The sequence below is a fragment of the Ranitomeya imitator genome, chromosome 1 (genome assembly GCF_032444005.1).
Source record: "Ranitomeya imitator isolate aRanImi1 chromosome 1, aRanImi1.pri, whole genome shotgun sequence".
NCBI classification, from domain to species: Eukaryota; Metazoa; Chordata; class Amphibia; order Anura; family Dendrobatidae; genus Ranitomeya; species Ranitomeya imitator.
The window spans coordinates 374,034,548-374,051,234 of NC_091282.1; the positions used below are offsets into that span (position 1 = coordinate 374,034,548).

The 16,687-nt window shown below is 41.7% G+C and overlaps 1 protein-coding gene across 12 annotated transcripts in view; it reads right to left on the minus strand.

Annotated features, from left to right (window-relative positions):
• CARMIL3 (capping protein regulator and myosin 1 linker 3) overlaps positions 1-16,687 on the minus strand; it is a 101,792-nt gene that overhangs the window by 54,284 nt on the left and 30,821 nt on the right. For all 12 annotated transcript variants that reach the window (XR_011319993.1, XR_011319999.1, XM_069761796.1 and 9 more), the window contains exon 7: positions 14,582-14,652. Coding sequence is in view for 10 of the 12 variants with exons in the window: in XM_069761796.1 (XP_069617897.1) it covers positions 14,582-14,652 (71 nt within the window). In the remaining 2 variants the exon portion in view is untranslated. The remainder of the gene's footprint in view (positions 1-14,581; positions 14,653-16,687) is intronic.

A 16,687-nucleotide genomic window follows, 5' to 3' on the forward strand; every position in this document is an offset into this window, starting at 1 on the left:
GCACATTACAACACGGCATCGGACAGTACCTACACATACTATAACCATCAGCAAATTACAACACGGCATCGGACAGTACTTACACACACTATAACCATCAGCACATTACAACACGGCATCGGACAGTACCTAGACACACTATAACCATCAGCACATTACAACATGGCATCGGACAGTACCTACACACACTATAACCATCAGAAAATTACAACACGGCATCGGACAGTACCTATATAAACTATAACCATTAGCAAATTACAACACGGCATCGGACAGTACCTACACACACTATAACCATCAGCAAATTATAACACGGCATCAGACAGTACCTACACACACTATAACCATCAGCAAATTACAACACGGCATCGGACAGTACCTACACACACTATAACCATCAGCAAATTACAACACGGCATCGGACAGTACCTACACACACTATAACCCTCAGCAAATTACAACACAGCATCGGACAGTACCTACACACACCATAACCATCAGCAAATTACAACACAGCATCGGACAGTACCTACACACTATAACCATCAGCAAATTACAACACGGCATCGGACAGTACCTACACACACTATAACCATCAGCACATTACAACACGGCATTGGACAGTACCTACACACACTATAACCATCAGCAAATTACAACACAGCATCGGACAGCAGCTACACACACTATAACCATCAGCACATTACAACACGGCATCGGACAGTAGCTACACACACTATATCATCAGAAAATTACAACATGGCATCGGACAGTACCTACACACACGATAACCATCAGCACATTACAACACGGCATCGGACAGTAGCTACACAGACTATATCATCAGAAAATTACAACACGGCATCGGACTGTACCTACACATACTTTAACCATCAGCACATTACAAAATGGCATCGGACAGTACCTACACACACTATAACCATCCGCAAATTACAACATGACATCAGTTGTAAAATTTGTGCAATATTCTTTGATATTCCAATATTTTCCAATACGCTGTTAGAAGCACTTGACATTATGATTGATTTGTTTGTTTGTGTGTTATTTTAAAACCATTAAAAAACAAATAAAAAGATAAAAAAAATAAAATAAACTTAACAATCCTTATACCATATGTGAAACATAGTGGCAGTAGAATCATGCTTTGGGTTATTTTGCGGCATTTGGTCCAGGATCTTTTGCCATCACAAATGAAAAAATCATTTCTGAATTATAGCAGGAACATGGAAAATATCAGGAGGACATGTGTTGATCATGAACTAAATCTCAAGAGAACTTTGGTTATACAGCTTTGGTCATGCAAACAAAGACCCAAAGCACACAGATTGTTCTAGAAAAAAATGTTTAATGAAGAATTATATAAAAGAGAATCTGTCACCACATTTGACCTAAACTATTAATATGGGCATACAGGTTATAGACTGCTGAGGAGAGTGTTACCTGGATTCCTCATATCAGGTGACTTGTAGATACGTCATCTTTTATCAATTTACATAAACAACCTATTCCAGGCTATAGGGAAGATGTTGCCCGAAAGATAACTCTGCCTCCAGAGATTTTATTTTACATGAAGGGGAAGTTACCAGTGTGAGACAAAGCAGGAGAAATTAACTTTGTCTTCTTACAAACAAATTTACTGCAGCTCTCACAGCTCTGCTGTATTGCTACAATATTACAACCCTGTCCTGTAAGAAGGAAGCTGAAGCTGAGAGGAACCTGCAGAGGTGTCAGGTATAATTACACACAGCTCTGCAGTGAGAACAGAGAGCGGCCATATCATATCACATTGGTAACTCCCCCTTCATGTAAAATAATCTCTGGAGGCAGAGTTATCTTTCAGGCAGCGTTTTACCCAGAGCCTGGAAGAGGTCATTTATATAAAGTGATAAAAGATGATTTCTCAGCAACAAGGCATCTGAGACACACAGGTAGGACTTTTCTCAGCACTCTATAGCCTGTATGCCCATATTAATAGTCTAGATCTAGGCCAAATGTCATTAGATTTAGGTCAAATGTGCTGACAGATTACCTTTAATGTTTTGGAATGGCCAAGTTAAAGTCCTAAACTTAATTCTATAGAGATGTTCTGGAAGGAGCTGAAACAAGCAGTTTGTGGAAGAAAATCCACCAACATAATAGGTGAAGCTGTTTTGTAGGGAGGAACTGACTAAAATCGCTCCAAGTCGATGCAAGACTAATCAACAATTAATGGAAACATTTAGATTCTAATAGATTGTAAGCTTGCAAGCTGGGCACTCATTCCTTTTGGTTTGTATTGAGTTATGTGTTATTCTGTAATTTATTTATTGTCTGAACAAGTCCCCTCTAAAATGTAAAGTGCTGTGGAATATGTTGGCCCTATAGAAATAAAAATTATTATTATTATAGATGCTCTTACGGTTCACAAATTTTAGCACTCACAGACGTAAAATCAGATCATTCTGCTAATTCAAATAAACTAGTTGGCCCGTGCGAAATTTTCATACATTGGTTGTTGGGGGTGCAGGCAATTTCAGGGAAATCAAGCTGGTCAAATGTTAATGTATTTAATGAGATGATGAACACAGAGAGGTATTTATATATTTATATATGTAGATTGGGAATACAATAAATTGGTTTGATAAGTAGAGGCTAAAAAATGTCTTGAGGTTGTGGTGCCACCTGCAGGTTATTGTTTTTTTTTCTGCAGGTTTCTGAAAATGAATGTTTAAACTGAATTTATTGATCAAATCGTGAATGTGTGGTTTGTTTGTGTCCTTTCTTGCTGAAGGGGGCAAGTTTACCTTTCAAATGGCGAAATAATCACCGAAAAATCAGTGCATGGTTCCAAATGTGTTTGCATATGTGACTCATCATTTGTATGTGTGGGGCGAAGCAATCACTGAAAAAGCAGTGCATGTTTACAAATGTGTTTGCATATGTGACTCACCTGCAGTGAAATGTGCAATCCTCGAATTTGTCTGAAATAGGCTGGGCAAGCACTATGGCAAGCTGGAAAGACCCCAAGGCAAATGCCACCTATGGTAATTTGACCTTTGAAATGGTGTATCATTTGTGTGTGTCGGTGGAGTATAAACGAAGCAACTTGAGGTTGTGGTGCCACCTGCAGGTTATTGTTTTTTACTGCAGGTTTCTGAAAATGAATGTTTAAACTGTATTTATTGATCAAATCGTAAATGTGTGGTTTGCTTGTGTCTTTTCTTGCTCAAGGGGGCAAGTTTACCTTTCAAATGGTGTTTTATTTGTGTTTGTGGGGTGAAGTAATCACCGAATAAGCAGTGCATGTTTACAAATGTGTTTGCATTTGACCTTTGACATGGTGTATCATTTATGTGTGTCGGTGGAGTATAAGCGGAGCAAGTGTGCAATTGAATAGGCAGTGCATGTTTACAAATGTGTTTGCATATGTGACTCACCTGCAGTGGAGTATGCAATCCTCCAATGTGCCTCAAATCAGCTGGGCAAGGAGTTCGGCAAGCTGGAAAGCCCCCAAGGCAAATGTTAGGATTTGTTTGTGATTTCTGTAAGCAGATTTGTGGTAGTGTGCTTTGGGGTAGTGTGGTGCCACCTGCAGGTCCTTTTTCCTTACTGCAGCTTTATGAAAATTATTGTTTAAACTGTATTTTGTGATCACATTGTGGATGTGTGGTTTGTTTGGCTATTTTCTTGCTGAAGGGGGCAAGTTTACCGTTCAAATGGTGTATCTTTTGTGTGTGTGGGTGCAGTATGAACAGAGATACAAAGTAATCACTGAAAAACAGTGTTTAGAAATAATAATACTAATAATAATCTTTATTTTTATATAGCGCTAACATATTACGCAGCGCTTTACAGTTTTTCACACATTATCATCGTTGTCCCCTTTGGGGCTCACAATCTAAATTCCCTAACAGTATGTCTTTGGAATGTGGGAGGAAACCGGAGTACCCGGAGGAAACCCACGCAAACACGGAGAGAACATACAAACTCTTTGCAGATGTTGTCCTTGGTGGGGTTTAAACCCAGGACTCCAGCGCTGCAAGGCTGCTGTGCTAACCACTGCACCACCGTGCTGACCGTACAGACCAATAGTTTGGACACACCTTCTCATTTAAAGATTTTTCTGTATTTTCATGACTATGAAAATTGTACATATATATACAAAAAAGGTTGCACTCTATCGTGCAAAAGCATGTCTAATATGAAATATATGAAATATGAATAGCAAAATGGCTTTTGAACATTAGGAAAATATTTAAGAGACGCTTTGCACAGAATTTGATATAATCAAATAGTGTGAGCCCATCAACCAATCGTCAAGGTGGTCTCATAAAACTGATGGGTCCCTGATCTCCCTGTCCAAATGTGAACACTTACCGAAGGCCAATGTCTGTATGCCTGGGTGAATGTGGACACCTCTGTTCAGCAAAGCCTACATATGGGTTGACCGGGACCAAGTGTGATGAGATGCAATTAAAAACCACATGGTGATGGGAGGAGTGCGCAGTCAGTCAGCTAACATAGAAATGACAGAAAAAAGACTCGCACATCCAAACTAGTGTGAATAGGTGCATACCAGGAGCAGCTACCTCCATACATAAATATACAAAAAAGGTTGCACTCTATCGTGCAAAAGCATGTCTAATATGAAATATATGAAATATGAATAGCAAAATGGCTTTTGAACATTAGGAAAATATTTAAGAGACGCTTTGCACAGAATTAGAGATAATCAAATAGTGTGAGCCCATCAACCAATCGTCAAGGTGGTCTCATAAAACTGATGGGTCCCTGATCTCCCTGTCCAAATGTGAACACTTACCGAAGGCCAATGTCTGTATGCCTGGGTGAATGTGGACACCTCTGTTCAGCAAAGCCTACATATGGGTTGACCGGGAACAAGTGTGATGAGATGCAATTAAGAACCACATGGTGATGGGAGGAGTGGCACTTACCGAAGGCCAATGTCTGTATGCCTGGGTGAATGTGGACACCTCTGTTGCATCTCATCACACTTGGTCCCGGTCAACCCATATGTAGGCTTTGCTGAACAGAGGTGTCCACATTCACCCAGGCATACAGACATTGGCCTTCGGTAAGTGTTCACATTTGGACAGGGAGATCAGGGACCCATCAGTTTTATGAGACCACCTTGACGATTGGTTGATGGGCTCACACTATTTGATTATATCAAATTCTGTGCAAAGCGTCTCTTAAATATTTTCCTAATGTTCAAAAGCCATTTTGCTATTCATATTTCATATATTTCATATTAGACATGCTTTTGCACGATAGAGTGCAACCTTTTTTGTATATTTATGTATGGAGGTAGCTGCTCCTGGTATGCACCTATTCACACTAGTTTGGATGTGCGAGTCTTTTTTTCTGTCATTTCTATGTTAGCTGACTGACTGCGCACTCCTCCCATCACCATGTGGTTTTTAATTGCATCTCATCACACTTGGTCCCGGTCAACCCATATGTAGGCTTTGCTGAACAGAGGTGTCCACATTCACCCAGGCATACAGACATTGGCCTTCGGTAAGTGTTCACATTTGGACAGGGAGATCAGGGACCCATCAGTTTTATGAGACCACCTTGACGATTGGTTGATGGGCTCACACTATTTGATTATATCAAATTCTGTGCAAAGCGTCTCTTAAATATTTCCTAATGTTCAAAAGCCATTTTGCTATTCATATTTCATATATTTCATATTAGACATGCTTTTGCACGATAGAGTGCAACCTTTTTTGTATATTTATGTATGGAGGTAGCTGCTCCTGGTATGCACCTATTCACACTAGTTTGGATGTGCGAGTCTTTATTTCTGTCATTTCTATGAAAATTGTACATTCACACTGAAGGCATCAAAGCTATGAATTAACACATGTGGAATTATATACTTAACAAAAAGTGTGAAACAGCTGAAATTATGTCTTATATTCTAGGTTCTTCAAAGTAGCCACCTTTTGCTTTGATGACTGCTCTGCACACTCTTGGCATTCTCTTGACCCTTTTGCTTTCACTCTGCGGTCCAGCTCACCCCAAACCATCTCGATTGGGTTCAGGTCTGGTGACTGTGGAGGCCAGGTCATCTAGCGTAGCACCCCATCACTCTCCTTCTTGGTGAAATAGCTCTTACACAGCCTGGAGGTGTGTTTGGGGTCATTGTCCTGTTGAAAAATAAATGATAGTCCAACTAAACGCAAACCGGATGGAATAGTATGCCGCTGCAAGATGCTGTGGTAGCCATGCTGGTTCAGTATGCCTTCAATTTTGAATGAATCACCAACAGTGCCACCAGCAAAGCACCCCCATACCATCACACCTACTCCTCCATGCTTCACGGTGGGAACCAGGCATGTAGAGTCCATCCGTTCACCTTTTCTGCATCGCACAAAGACACGGTGTTTGGAACCAAAGATCTCAAATTTGGACTCATCAGACCAAAGCACAGATTTCCACTGGTTTAATGTCCATTGCTTGTGTTCTTTAGCCCAAACAAGTCTCTTCTGCTTGTTGCCTGTCCTTAGCAGTGGTTTCCTAGCAGCTATTTTACCATGAAGGCCTGCTGCACAAAGTCTCCTCTTAACAGTTGTTGTAGAGCTGCGTCTGCTGCTAGAACTCTGTGTGGCATTGACCTGGTCTCTAATCTGAGCTGCTGTTAACCTGTGATTTCTGAGGCTGGTAACTCGGATAAACTTATCATCAGAAGCAGAGGTGACTCTTGGTCTTCCTTTCCTGGTGCAGTCCTCATGTGAGCCAGTTTCTTTGTAGCGCTTGATGGTTTTTGCCACTGCACTTGGGGACACTTTCAAAGTTTTCCCAATTTTTCGGACTGACTGACCTTCATTTCTTCAAGTAATGATGGCCACTCATTTTTCTTTACTTAGCTGATTTTTTCTTGCCGTAATACAAATTCTAACAGTCTATTCAGTAGGACTATCAGCTGTGTATCCACCAGACTTCTGCACAACAAAACTGATGGTCCCAACCCCATTTATAAGGCAAGAAATCCCACTTATTAATACTGACAGGGCACACGTGTGAAGTGAAAACCATTCCCGGTGACTACCTCTTGAAGCTCATCAAGAGAATGCCAAGAGTGTGCAAAGCAGTCATCAAAGCAAAAGGTGGCAACTTTGAAGAATCTAGAATATAAGGCATAATTTGAGTTGTTTCACAATTTTTTGTTAAGTATATAATTCCACATGGGTTAATTCATAGTTTTGATGCCTTCAGTGTGAATGTACAATTTTCATAGTCATGAAAATACAGAGAAATCTTTAAATGAGAAGGTGTGTCCAAACTTTTGGTCTGTACTGTATAAGGATTACAAAGTCTAATATTTTTAACTCATTTATTAGATTTGGTTCTCTTTATCTACAAACTGGCAAACACTACTGTAATCATCAGCAAACCATGCACAGCATCAGGGGCTCCTATACTACCAGAAATGTCTGACAACTTAGAGCAATTACCATTCATGGGGATACCAACCTCCGTATTATGGATAACATAAATTGAATAACTATGGGTCTATGGATCCAAACTTAGATCACTAAATGGTATATAGGATGACCTAAGATTCATGCAGAAATACTATGTGAAGTCTGGGTTTTACAGATGCAATATTGACATTAAACACTGCCATATAACAACATTTTGAAAATGCCGCAGGCTGGGTTCATACTGCGTTAAAGCATCTCGTTCAACACATGCGTTAAATGGATTGCGTTAACGCAAGTGCCGAAATGCGATCGCGCTAGCGTACATAGAGCTAGTAGATGCTCTATCTGCGCTAGAAGTAACGGACCCGGAAACGCTGCAGCCCGCGTCCGAGGGTCCATCACAGAATTATGGCACATCACTAGCGCATGCCCATTTTGGCATGCATTAGTGATGCGCCCGAAATAGGGGTTAATGGCAGCGTTTACGGACTGCGTTACACCACGTTATGCCGCGGTGTAACGCAGTCCATCTAACGGACTGCCATAACGCAGTCTGAACCCAGCCTTATATTGCTGTTATATGGTTTTGTGCGATGATTTGTTAAAATCATGCTACTTCTTAAAAACATTTTTTCACAATCATTGACAAATAGGACAAGCTTTATTTCTCAGCAAGAATCCAATATCCAGCAGACAATTTGTCCTAATTTTCACATGCCATGATTTTCAGTGGTGCAGTAAGCTGTCAACAGTAGTTTGTCTTTTCAGGACAGCCTTTCCTTTATCTAAATCTTCCCTCATCACTCACATTGTTTGACAGTTGCTCCATTTTCTCCAGATTGGAAACAACATCGCATACAGATCACTGTCAGAGAACCTGCTGTTCTGTTTGTGAGGAAAAGTAGCAGGGTCTTCTGCTTACTGTTTGGTTCTGGCAATAAGGATAGGGATGCAGAGTCAAATATTGTGAAGACATAAGTGATGGACGAGGGTCTATTCCGAGATGCATTGTGTTATACAAGATAATGAATGGAGACTTAAAGGGAACTTGCCACGTTGTACATGTATTCTGATCTGTGGACAGCATGGTAAAGGGAAGGAGAAGCTGAGCAAAATTATATATATATATATATATATTTATATATATATATATATATATATATATATATATATATATACACACACTACTGTTCAAAAGTTTAGGGTCACTCAGAAATGTCCTTATTTTTGAAAGAAAAGCACAGTTTTTTCCAATAAAGCTAACATTAATTGATTCAGAAATATACTCTATGCATTGTTAATGTGGTAAATGACTATTCTAGCTGCAAACGTCTGGTTTGTAATGCAATATCTTCATAGGTGTATGGAGGCCCATTTCCAACAATCATCATTCCAGTGTTCGTATGTACTTTCTAACTTGCTGTAGTTTGCTAACTGTGTAAGAAGGCTAATGGATATTTAGAATACCCTTGAAAACCCTTGTGCAAGCATGTTAGCACAGCTGAAAACAGTTTGGCTGATTAGAGAGCCTATAAACCTGACCTTCCTTTGAGCTAGTTGAGAATCTGGAGCATTACTTTTGTTGGTTCCATTACACTCTCAAAATGGCCATAAAAAAAGAACTTTCATGTGAAACTCGACAGTCTAATATTTTTCTTAGAAATGAAATCTATTCCATGCGAGAAATTGCCAAGAAACTGAAGATTTCCTACAACAGTGTGTACTACTCCCTTCAGAGCAGAGCACAAACAAGGTCTAATCAGAGTAGAAAGAGAAACGGGAGGCCCCACTGCACAACTGAGCAACAATAAAAGTACATTAGAGTCTGTAGTTTGATAAATCAACGCCTCACAGGTCCTCAACTGGCAGCTTCATTAAACAGTACTTGCAAAATGCCAGTGTCAACGTCTACAGTGAAGAGGCAACTCCGGGATGCTGGCCTTCAGGGCAGAGTGGCATAGAAAAAGCCATATCTGAGACTGGCTAATAAAAGGAAAAGATTAAAATGAGCAAAAGAACGCAGACATTGGACAGAGGAAGATTGGAAAAAAGTTTTATGGACAGATGAATCCAAGTTTGAGGTGTTTAGATCACACAGAAGAACATTTGTGAGACGCAGAAAAACTGAAAAGATGCTGGAAGAGTGCCTGACGCCATCTGTCAAGCATGGTGGAGGTAATGTGAGTGTCTGGGGTTGCTTTGGTGCTGATAAAGTGGGAGATTTGTACAAGGTAAAAGGGATTTTGAATAAGGAAGGCTAGCACTCCATTTTGCAATGCCATGCCATACCCTGTGGACAGCGATTGATTGGAGCCAATTTCATCCTACAACAGGACAATGACCCAAAGCACATCCCTCCAAATTATGCAAGAACTATTTAGGGTAGAAGCAGGCAGCTGGTATTCTGTGTGTAATGGAGTGGCCAGCACAGTCACCAGATCTCAGCCCCATTGAGCTGTTGTGGGAGCAGCTTGACCATATGGTACCCAACAAGTGCCCATCAAGCTAAGCAAACCTGTGGGAGGAGCTTCTGGAAGCATGGGGTGAAATTTCTCCAGATTACCTCAGCAAATTAATTGCTAGAATGCCAAAGGTCTGCAATGCTTTAATTGTTGCAAAGGGAGCATTCTTTGACGAAAGCAAAGTTTGAATGAGAAAATTATTATTTCAAATAAAAACCTCTTTTTCGAACCTTGTCAATGTCTGAACTAGATTTTCAATTCATTTGGCAACTCATTTGATTAATAAAAGTATGAGTTTTCATGGAAACAACAAAATTGTCTGGGTGACCCTAAACTTTTGAACGGTAGTGTGTATATATATATATGTATATATATATATATATATATATATTGTAGCGTGGCTGTTGTGAATTCTGTTGTCAAGCTCCCTCCTGTGGTCGTGAATGGTACTTCGGTGAGTTCTGTCCGTGGGCTCCCTCTGGTGGCTGTCAGTGGAGCTGCTGCTTCTGAGATTCCTTACACATGGTTTATCCTTTGGTTGGCTTCTCTATTTAACTCCACTTAGATCGTTACTCCATGCCAGCTGTCAATGTTTCTGCATTGCTTCAGTTCGCTCTTGGATCTTTCTGGTGACCTGTCTACTCCAGCAGAAGCTAAGTTCCTGATAGTATCTAATTCGTTCATTGTTTTCTTGTCCAGCTGGATATCATGATTTTGTCTTGCTAGCTGGAACCTTTCCTATCCTCTGTCTATTTAGTAAGTCTGGCCTCCCTTTGCTGAAACCTGTTTCATTTCTGCGTTTGTGGCTTTCATCTTTACTCACAGTCAATATATGTGGGGGGCTGCCTTTTCCTTTGGGGAATTTCTCTGAGGCAAGGTGGGCTTTATTTTCCATCTCTAGGGCTAGCTAGCTCTTAGGCTGTGACGAGGCGCCTAGGGAGCGTCAGGAGCGCTCCACGGCTATTTCTAGTGTGTGTGATAGGATTAGGGATTGCGGTCAGCAGAGCTCCCACATTCCAGAGCTTGTCCTGTGTGAGTTTTAACTATCAGGTTATTCCTGGTGCTCCTAACCACCAGGTCATAACACGTGGCTAAAGGTTGTATAGTCGACGGGAGGTATTAATTATAGAACTGGTGGTGCGATATGTGCTGGCCATAAAAGAGCAGGACCATAACATAGAGCTGCTTAAAGAAACTGTTGAACAAGAAAGGGTCCTGAGGCAAGCAATTGAGCACAAAGTGAGTGACCTAGAGAAGGAGGTCGTTGAACTCAGAGGTCACCTATCAGCGTGTCAGGCCATGAATAGGGCCATATTGAAAAATATGGATGTGCTCAGAATGGCTCAAGAAAAGCATCAGCAGGAGCTTCTCCAGAGAGAGGAGGAACGTTGCTGCCTGGCAGAGGAGTTGCCAATGCCCATCTTAGCAAAGGCTCAAGCGGAATAAAAGACTGAGGAAGAGTTTGTGCTAAAAGCGGAACAAGAGAGTCACCCGGTTGTGGCAGATGTCCGTGAAGATGAGACCCCGCTTTTCAAGAGCATAATAGAAGTACCCGAAGACATGCGAGAAGTGTGCGCCAGGAAGGGTGTGCATGAAGCATTTAGAAAGGCAGTAGAGGCTTGTAGTGTGCACTGGGTGCCTGAGACTCAGCAATTGGTCATACTGTCGACTAGGGAAGTCACAGTGAAGCGGGTGGCTGTCCTGAGGGATATGCACCTACACTGCCTCCGTACAAAGCAGAAGATCATTCTGAAGAATGATGAAGCCGTTCGATGTTTGGAGCGTGAAAGGAAAGCTCTTAGTCGGCTGGGCTTAGTGGAAGACACAGTCCAAGTACCTAAAGGTCTGGTGGCGAAAGTCATTGGGAAACTTGGGAGAGTGATGCAGGAGATGGTGGATAAATCTGGTCTGAAGAGACTGAGGATACCCGCTGATGAAGAGGTCCAGGTCATGGGTGAAGATGGGATGGTTCCGTTCCTGGTTGTCGGATCCAGAGAGAGACTTAGGAATATCAGCATGCTCCTGGAATATCGCATGGCATACCTAAGGGAGGTAGAGCAGCTGAGACTTGAGAGACTGCAAGTTAATAAACAGCTGCCAGAGAGGCGAAGAGGTGCTCTAAAGCCTGGAAGTCCTCAAGCTGAAGTTAACAGAGGATATAGACGTAAAGAGAAGAGCTGCTCTCCGAAGAAAGACAATAGGAGAGCTCAACGACCGAGAGAGAACCGAAGGTGGTCAGATGGAAGAGCTAGAAATAGTGACTCCTCAGTTAGCTCAGGGCTCAGTGACTTAAGCGGGAGATCCTGTAGCAGACGAGATGACAAGGGGTCATCATTATCAAAGGATGTGACGGAAAGGGATGACGAATGCCGACGAAACGGTTCAATAACAGGCTCTGACTTAGAGAGACGGTTTGACTGTCAGGGACGACTGAGAGGGGTCTCTAGTCAGTTTAGGACAAGTGCCAAGCCCCACGGCTTTAGGCAGAGGGGGGAGGTATGTAGCGCGGCTAAAGGTTGTATAGTCGACGGGAGGTATGTATCCCAGAGAAGGCTTGTCGCTGTGATGTAACCCGGAGTGTTTTCTTTAATACACATAAAGCAATAAGGAATTGTTTAGTATATTTGGGTCCGGGTTACGGGTAGCTATGAGAGATGGGAGGGTCTGGCTACCCATATACCTCACCCCTGGGTAAGGGGCATAACCATGCCTATCTATGTTTGGTTCAGGACCTGTGGTGATGTCACAACCACATGTCTAATCATGTGATGGGTTCCTGGGTGTGGTTACACCTATGTAAAGAGGTGTGTGTGTAGCACATGGTGAGAGTGTGTTTGGGAGTCTGCAAGAGTGGACAGACTTCCATGTGTCCTGGCTGGACACTGCAGAGTGGCCTGTGTGTTGGACGGTTCCAAGTGGGGACAGACGTCCTGAACAGCACACAGAGACCATATTTAGGCTGGAGAGCCTACGTGCTGGACATGGCACAGCCTGTATGCCTACAGGTCTGAGAGAGAGCGGAGCTCTACTATGGACACTGAGGACTTTCCGTCTGATATAAGACTGTTTATCCTTGTTTTGCTGACTTAAATGGTTTATGGAGTGAATAAACCTACATGAATGCTGAAGAGAATGTGCCTCCTGTTTCCTCCTATGCATCTGAGCGAGTGAACCCCTACAATATATATATCTATATATATAATTTTTCTAAGGGTTTTTCCGTCTGTCTGTCTGTCTTTCTGTCTGTCTGTCTGTCTGTCCTGGAAATCCCGCGTCTCTGGTCGAGGCCACCAGGCCTCGACCAATCAGCAACGGGCACAGCGACGATAATGTCATAAATCCCACGTTTCTGATTCAGCGACGGGCACAGTATCGACGTAGATGTCATAATGGTTGCCATGGCGATGATGATGTCATAAAGGTTGCCTTGACCAATCAGCGACGGGCACAATCTGCCGCGAATTCTGGAATCATCATTGTCCATATACTACGGGGACATGCATATTCTAGAATACCCGATGCGTTAGAATCGGGCCACAATCTAGTATCTATATATATAATTGTCTAAGGGTTTTTCCGTCTGTCTGTCTTTCTGTCTGTCTGTCTGTCTTTCTGTCTGTCTGTCTGTCCTGGAAATCCCGCGTCTCTGATTGGTCGAGGCCGCCAGGCCTCGACCAATCAGAGACCGGCACAGCATCGACGTAGAAATCCCGCGTCTCTGATTGGTCGAGGCCGCCAGGCCTCGACCAATCAGCGACGAGCACAGCGACGATGATGTCATAAAGGACGTAGATATCCCGCGTCTCTGATTGGTCGAGGCCGCCAGAAATCCCTCGACCAATCAGAGACGCGGGATTTCTACGTCGATGCTGTGCCGGTCTCTGATTGGTCAAGGCCTGGCGGCCTCGACCAATCAGACGCGGGATTTCCAGGACAGAAAGACAGAAAGACAGACAGACAGACAGACAGACAGACGGAAAAACCCTTAGACAATTATATATATAGATAATTTTGCTCAGCTTCTTCTTCTCTTTACCATGCTTTTCCCACAAAAATGTAAATCAACCTGATCAACTCTGCTCTATAACACCCTGCCTGCAGATCAGATGCCATTTTTAATATGACGGGTACCTTTTTAAGCTAATGCTAATGTGCATCTGAACCAGTGTTCATAAAAACACCAAACTAATGTAAACATACTGTACCACCAATTACGGTAGCAAACAAAGAAAAATGCTCATTTATCAGCTAATTGGATCATTAGGTGGGGCCTTAAATCATTGCTGCTGCTGGTAACACAACTTACATATAATAGCAAAGCAATAATGTGTTTGTTTATTCCCCCATAATTTTTATCATGAAAAAAAGAATAACCTTCAAAAGCAGAAAAAGTAAGCAGTAGAAAAGCATTCCCAGGTGAATCTTTTTTAAAGCATAGAGAGAGCGAATGTTATAGATGCTAGTTAATTAATTAATTAAATAATTCATCCATCCATTCATTCATTCACTTGTAGGCTGCATGGATGATTGGTGGTCAACCATGGCACATAAGTAGCATTGCCTTTTTAACAGATTTAGCCAAGATGATATCTGCAGTCATTTTGCCAACATTGACAGAAAGGGTTCACTTATTTATTCCATGAAAGGTTGTTATACATCACTTACCCACTGAACCTCTTCTCTGCAACAAACGCCATTATAGTCACAAAGTGCTGCATATGTCTCTGAAAAGCCACCTGATGAACAAAAGATAGTAACTATTACTGATACCATTTTTTTAGATTTAAATTTATTTGATCTTGTCTTATCCATTATATAAAACCCTAATCTTATACTAAGAAATAGATTTTTTGAATCAATGTCTGTCTCGATATTTTGTCTTTCAGAATAATACAAAATAAACTGTAAAACACATTTGCTCTTCACAAATTGAGCAAATGCATCTACTCCCTCTTGTTGGAAGATATACCTGATACAGGGATAATATGGTTTAGTTATTTGAGTGGTATTATCCCTATTCACCAAAATGAAAAAGCTTAATGTGCAGCTCATTAACCAGTTATACTGTAACATAAATCAAATTATTTTGGGTCGTAATTGGCAAACATATGTATAGTTGAGACTCCTGCAAGAACAACATTTCTTTGCGACTAGGAAAGATTTCAGGGGTCCAAACCTCTCTGTACATCAGTTTATAAAATGAATGGAAATAAAGCCCTAAAGCCTTTGCATATATTTTACTACGCACCTTGTAAAATACTCATGGGGCAATACTCAACGGACATTCTATATTGTGGCTAAATGGTAAGTTGATGGCTAAAATTGAGATGAATTGTCACCATTCCCTGTGACATGTGCAGATGTCATTGTAGAAGAAGTGGGAGGATGAGCTTCGCTCTGTCCACAGTGAGGATTCTCTGGTGCTGGGAGCGGGCGGTAATGTGACCCCAAGTCTGCAGTTTGTGTACTTCCGGCCACATTCCGATTAGACGTGTCCAACTTCACACAATACACTTGCATTGAGCGAGGCCACGCACGTCTAGTTGGCAAATGACATACTTTTGGTCATACACCCGCCGTTCTCGGCACCGGAGAATCCTCACAGTGCACAGTGTGCGCACTGTGAGGGATTCACAAGTCTGCAGTCACATGGAGTAGCCTAACACCGGACAACTTCTTTAACCTATTGTCAATGGCACAGTTCTGTCTTTTATGCCTCCACCTTTATAATAGAGGTGTTACTATTTATTGCATCCGTATTCTAGTAAGAATTAATTGATTGCTGACCTTGCTCACAATGCACACAGCACAAGATGAAATCTGCTTTAAACAGTAGGTCATTTTCTGATAACACTATGGAGTCCTGATATTATCGTTTTTGGTAAAAAGTTAAATCAAAATAAGTAGAAAAATACGAGGAATACGAGAAATTGTAGTCCTGAACGGCACATTTTTGTGTGACATTTCAAGCAAAGCACTTGATAAACCATAGGTGGAAAAATACTACAGATGAGTCACGAACAGTAAAAGAAAAAAGGCCAAGGCTAAATTTAGAATGCAATGATGCAAGTGGTAGGACAGAAGCGAGGTAACAGGCGGGTAGAAAACAAAAATTCAGTTGTAAAATATCCCACTTTCCTACGGACATAGCTCCTGGGGATGAAACTCTTGGATACCATTCATTTACGCTAGAAAACTGAGCTGGCTGTCTTTGAATAGTGAACGACACCAGTGCCAACCACAGTGTATTTTAACAATTACAGCATTTAATAAAGTGTGTTAACCCTATGTAGACTGGAACATATTCAGTTATATAGATAACACACATACAGTGGATATAAAAAAAACTACACTCCCTGTTAGAATGCCAGATTTTTGTATTTAAAGGGACTCTATCACCTGAATTTGGCGGGACTGGTTTTGGGTCATATGGGCGGAGTTTTCGGGTGTTTGATTCACCCTTTCCTTACCCGCTGGCTGCATGCTGGCTGCAATATTGGATTGAAGTTCATTCTCTGTCCTCCATAGTAAACGCTTGCGCAAAGCAATCTTGCCTTGTGCAGGCGTGTACTATGGAGGACAGAGAATGAACTTCAATCCAATATTGCAGCCAGCATGCAGCCAGCGGGTAAGGAAAGGGTGAATCAAACACCCGAAAACTCCGCCCATATGACCCAAATCCAGTCCCGCCAAATTCAGGTGACAGGTTCCCTTTAAAAAGAACTGATGAGAAGAGGAATCATTCCAGAACTTTTTCCACTTGTTAAGTCA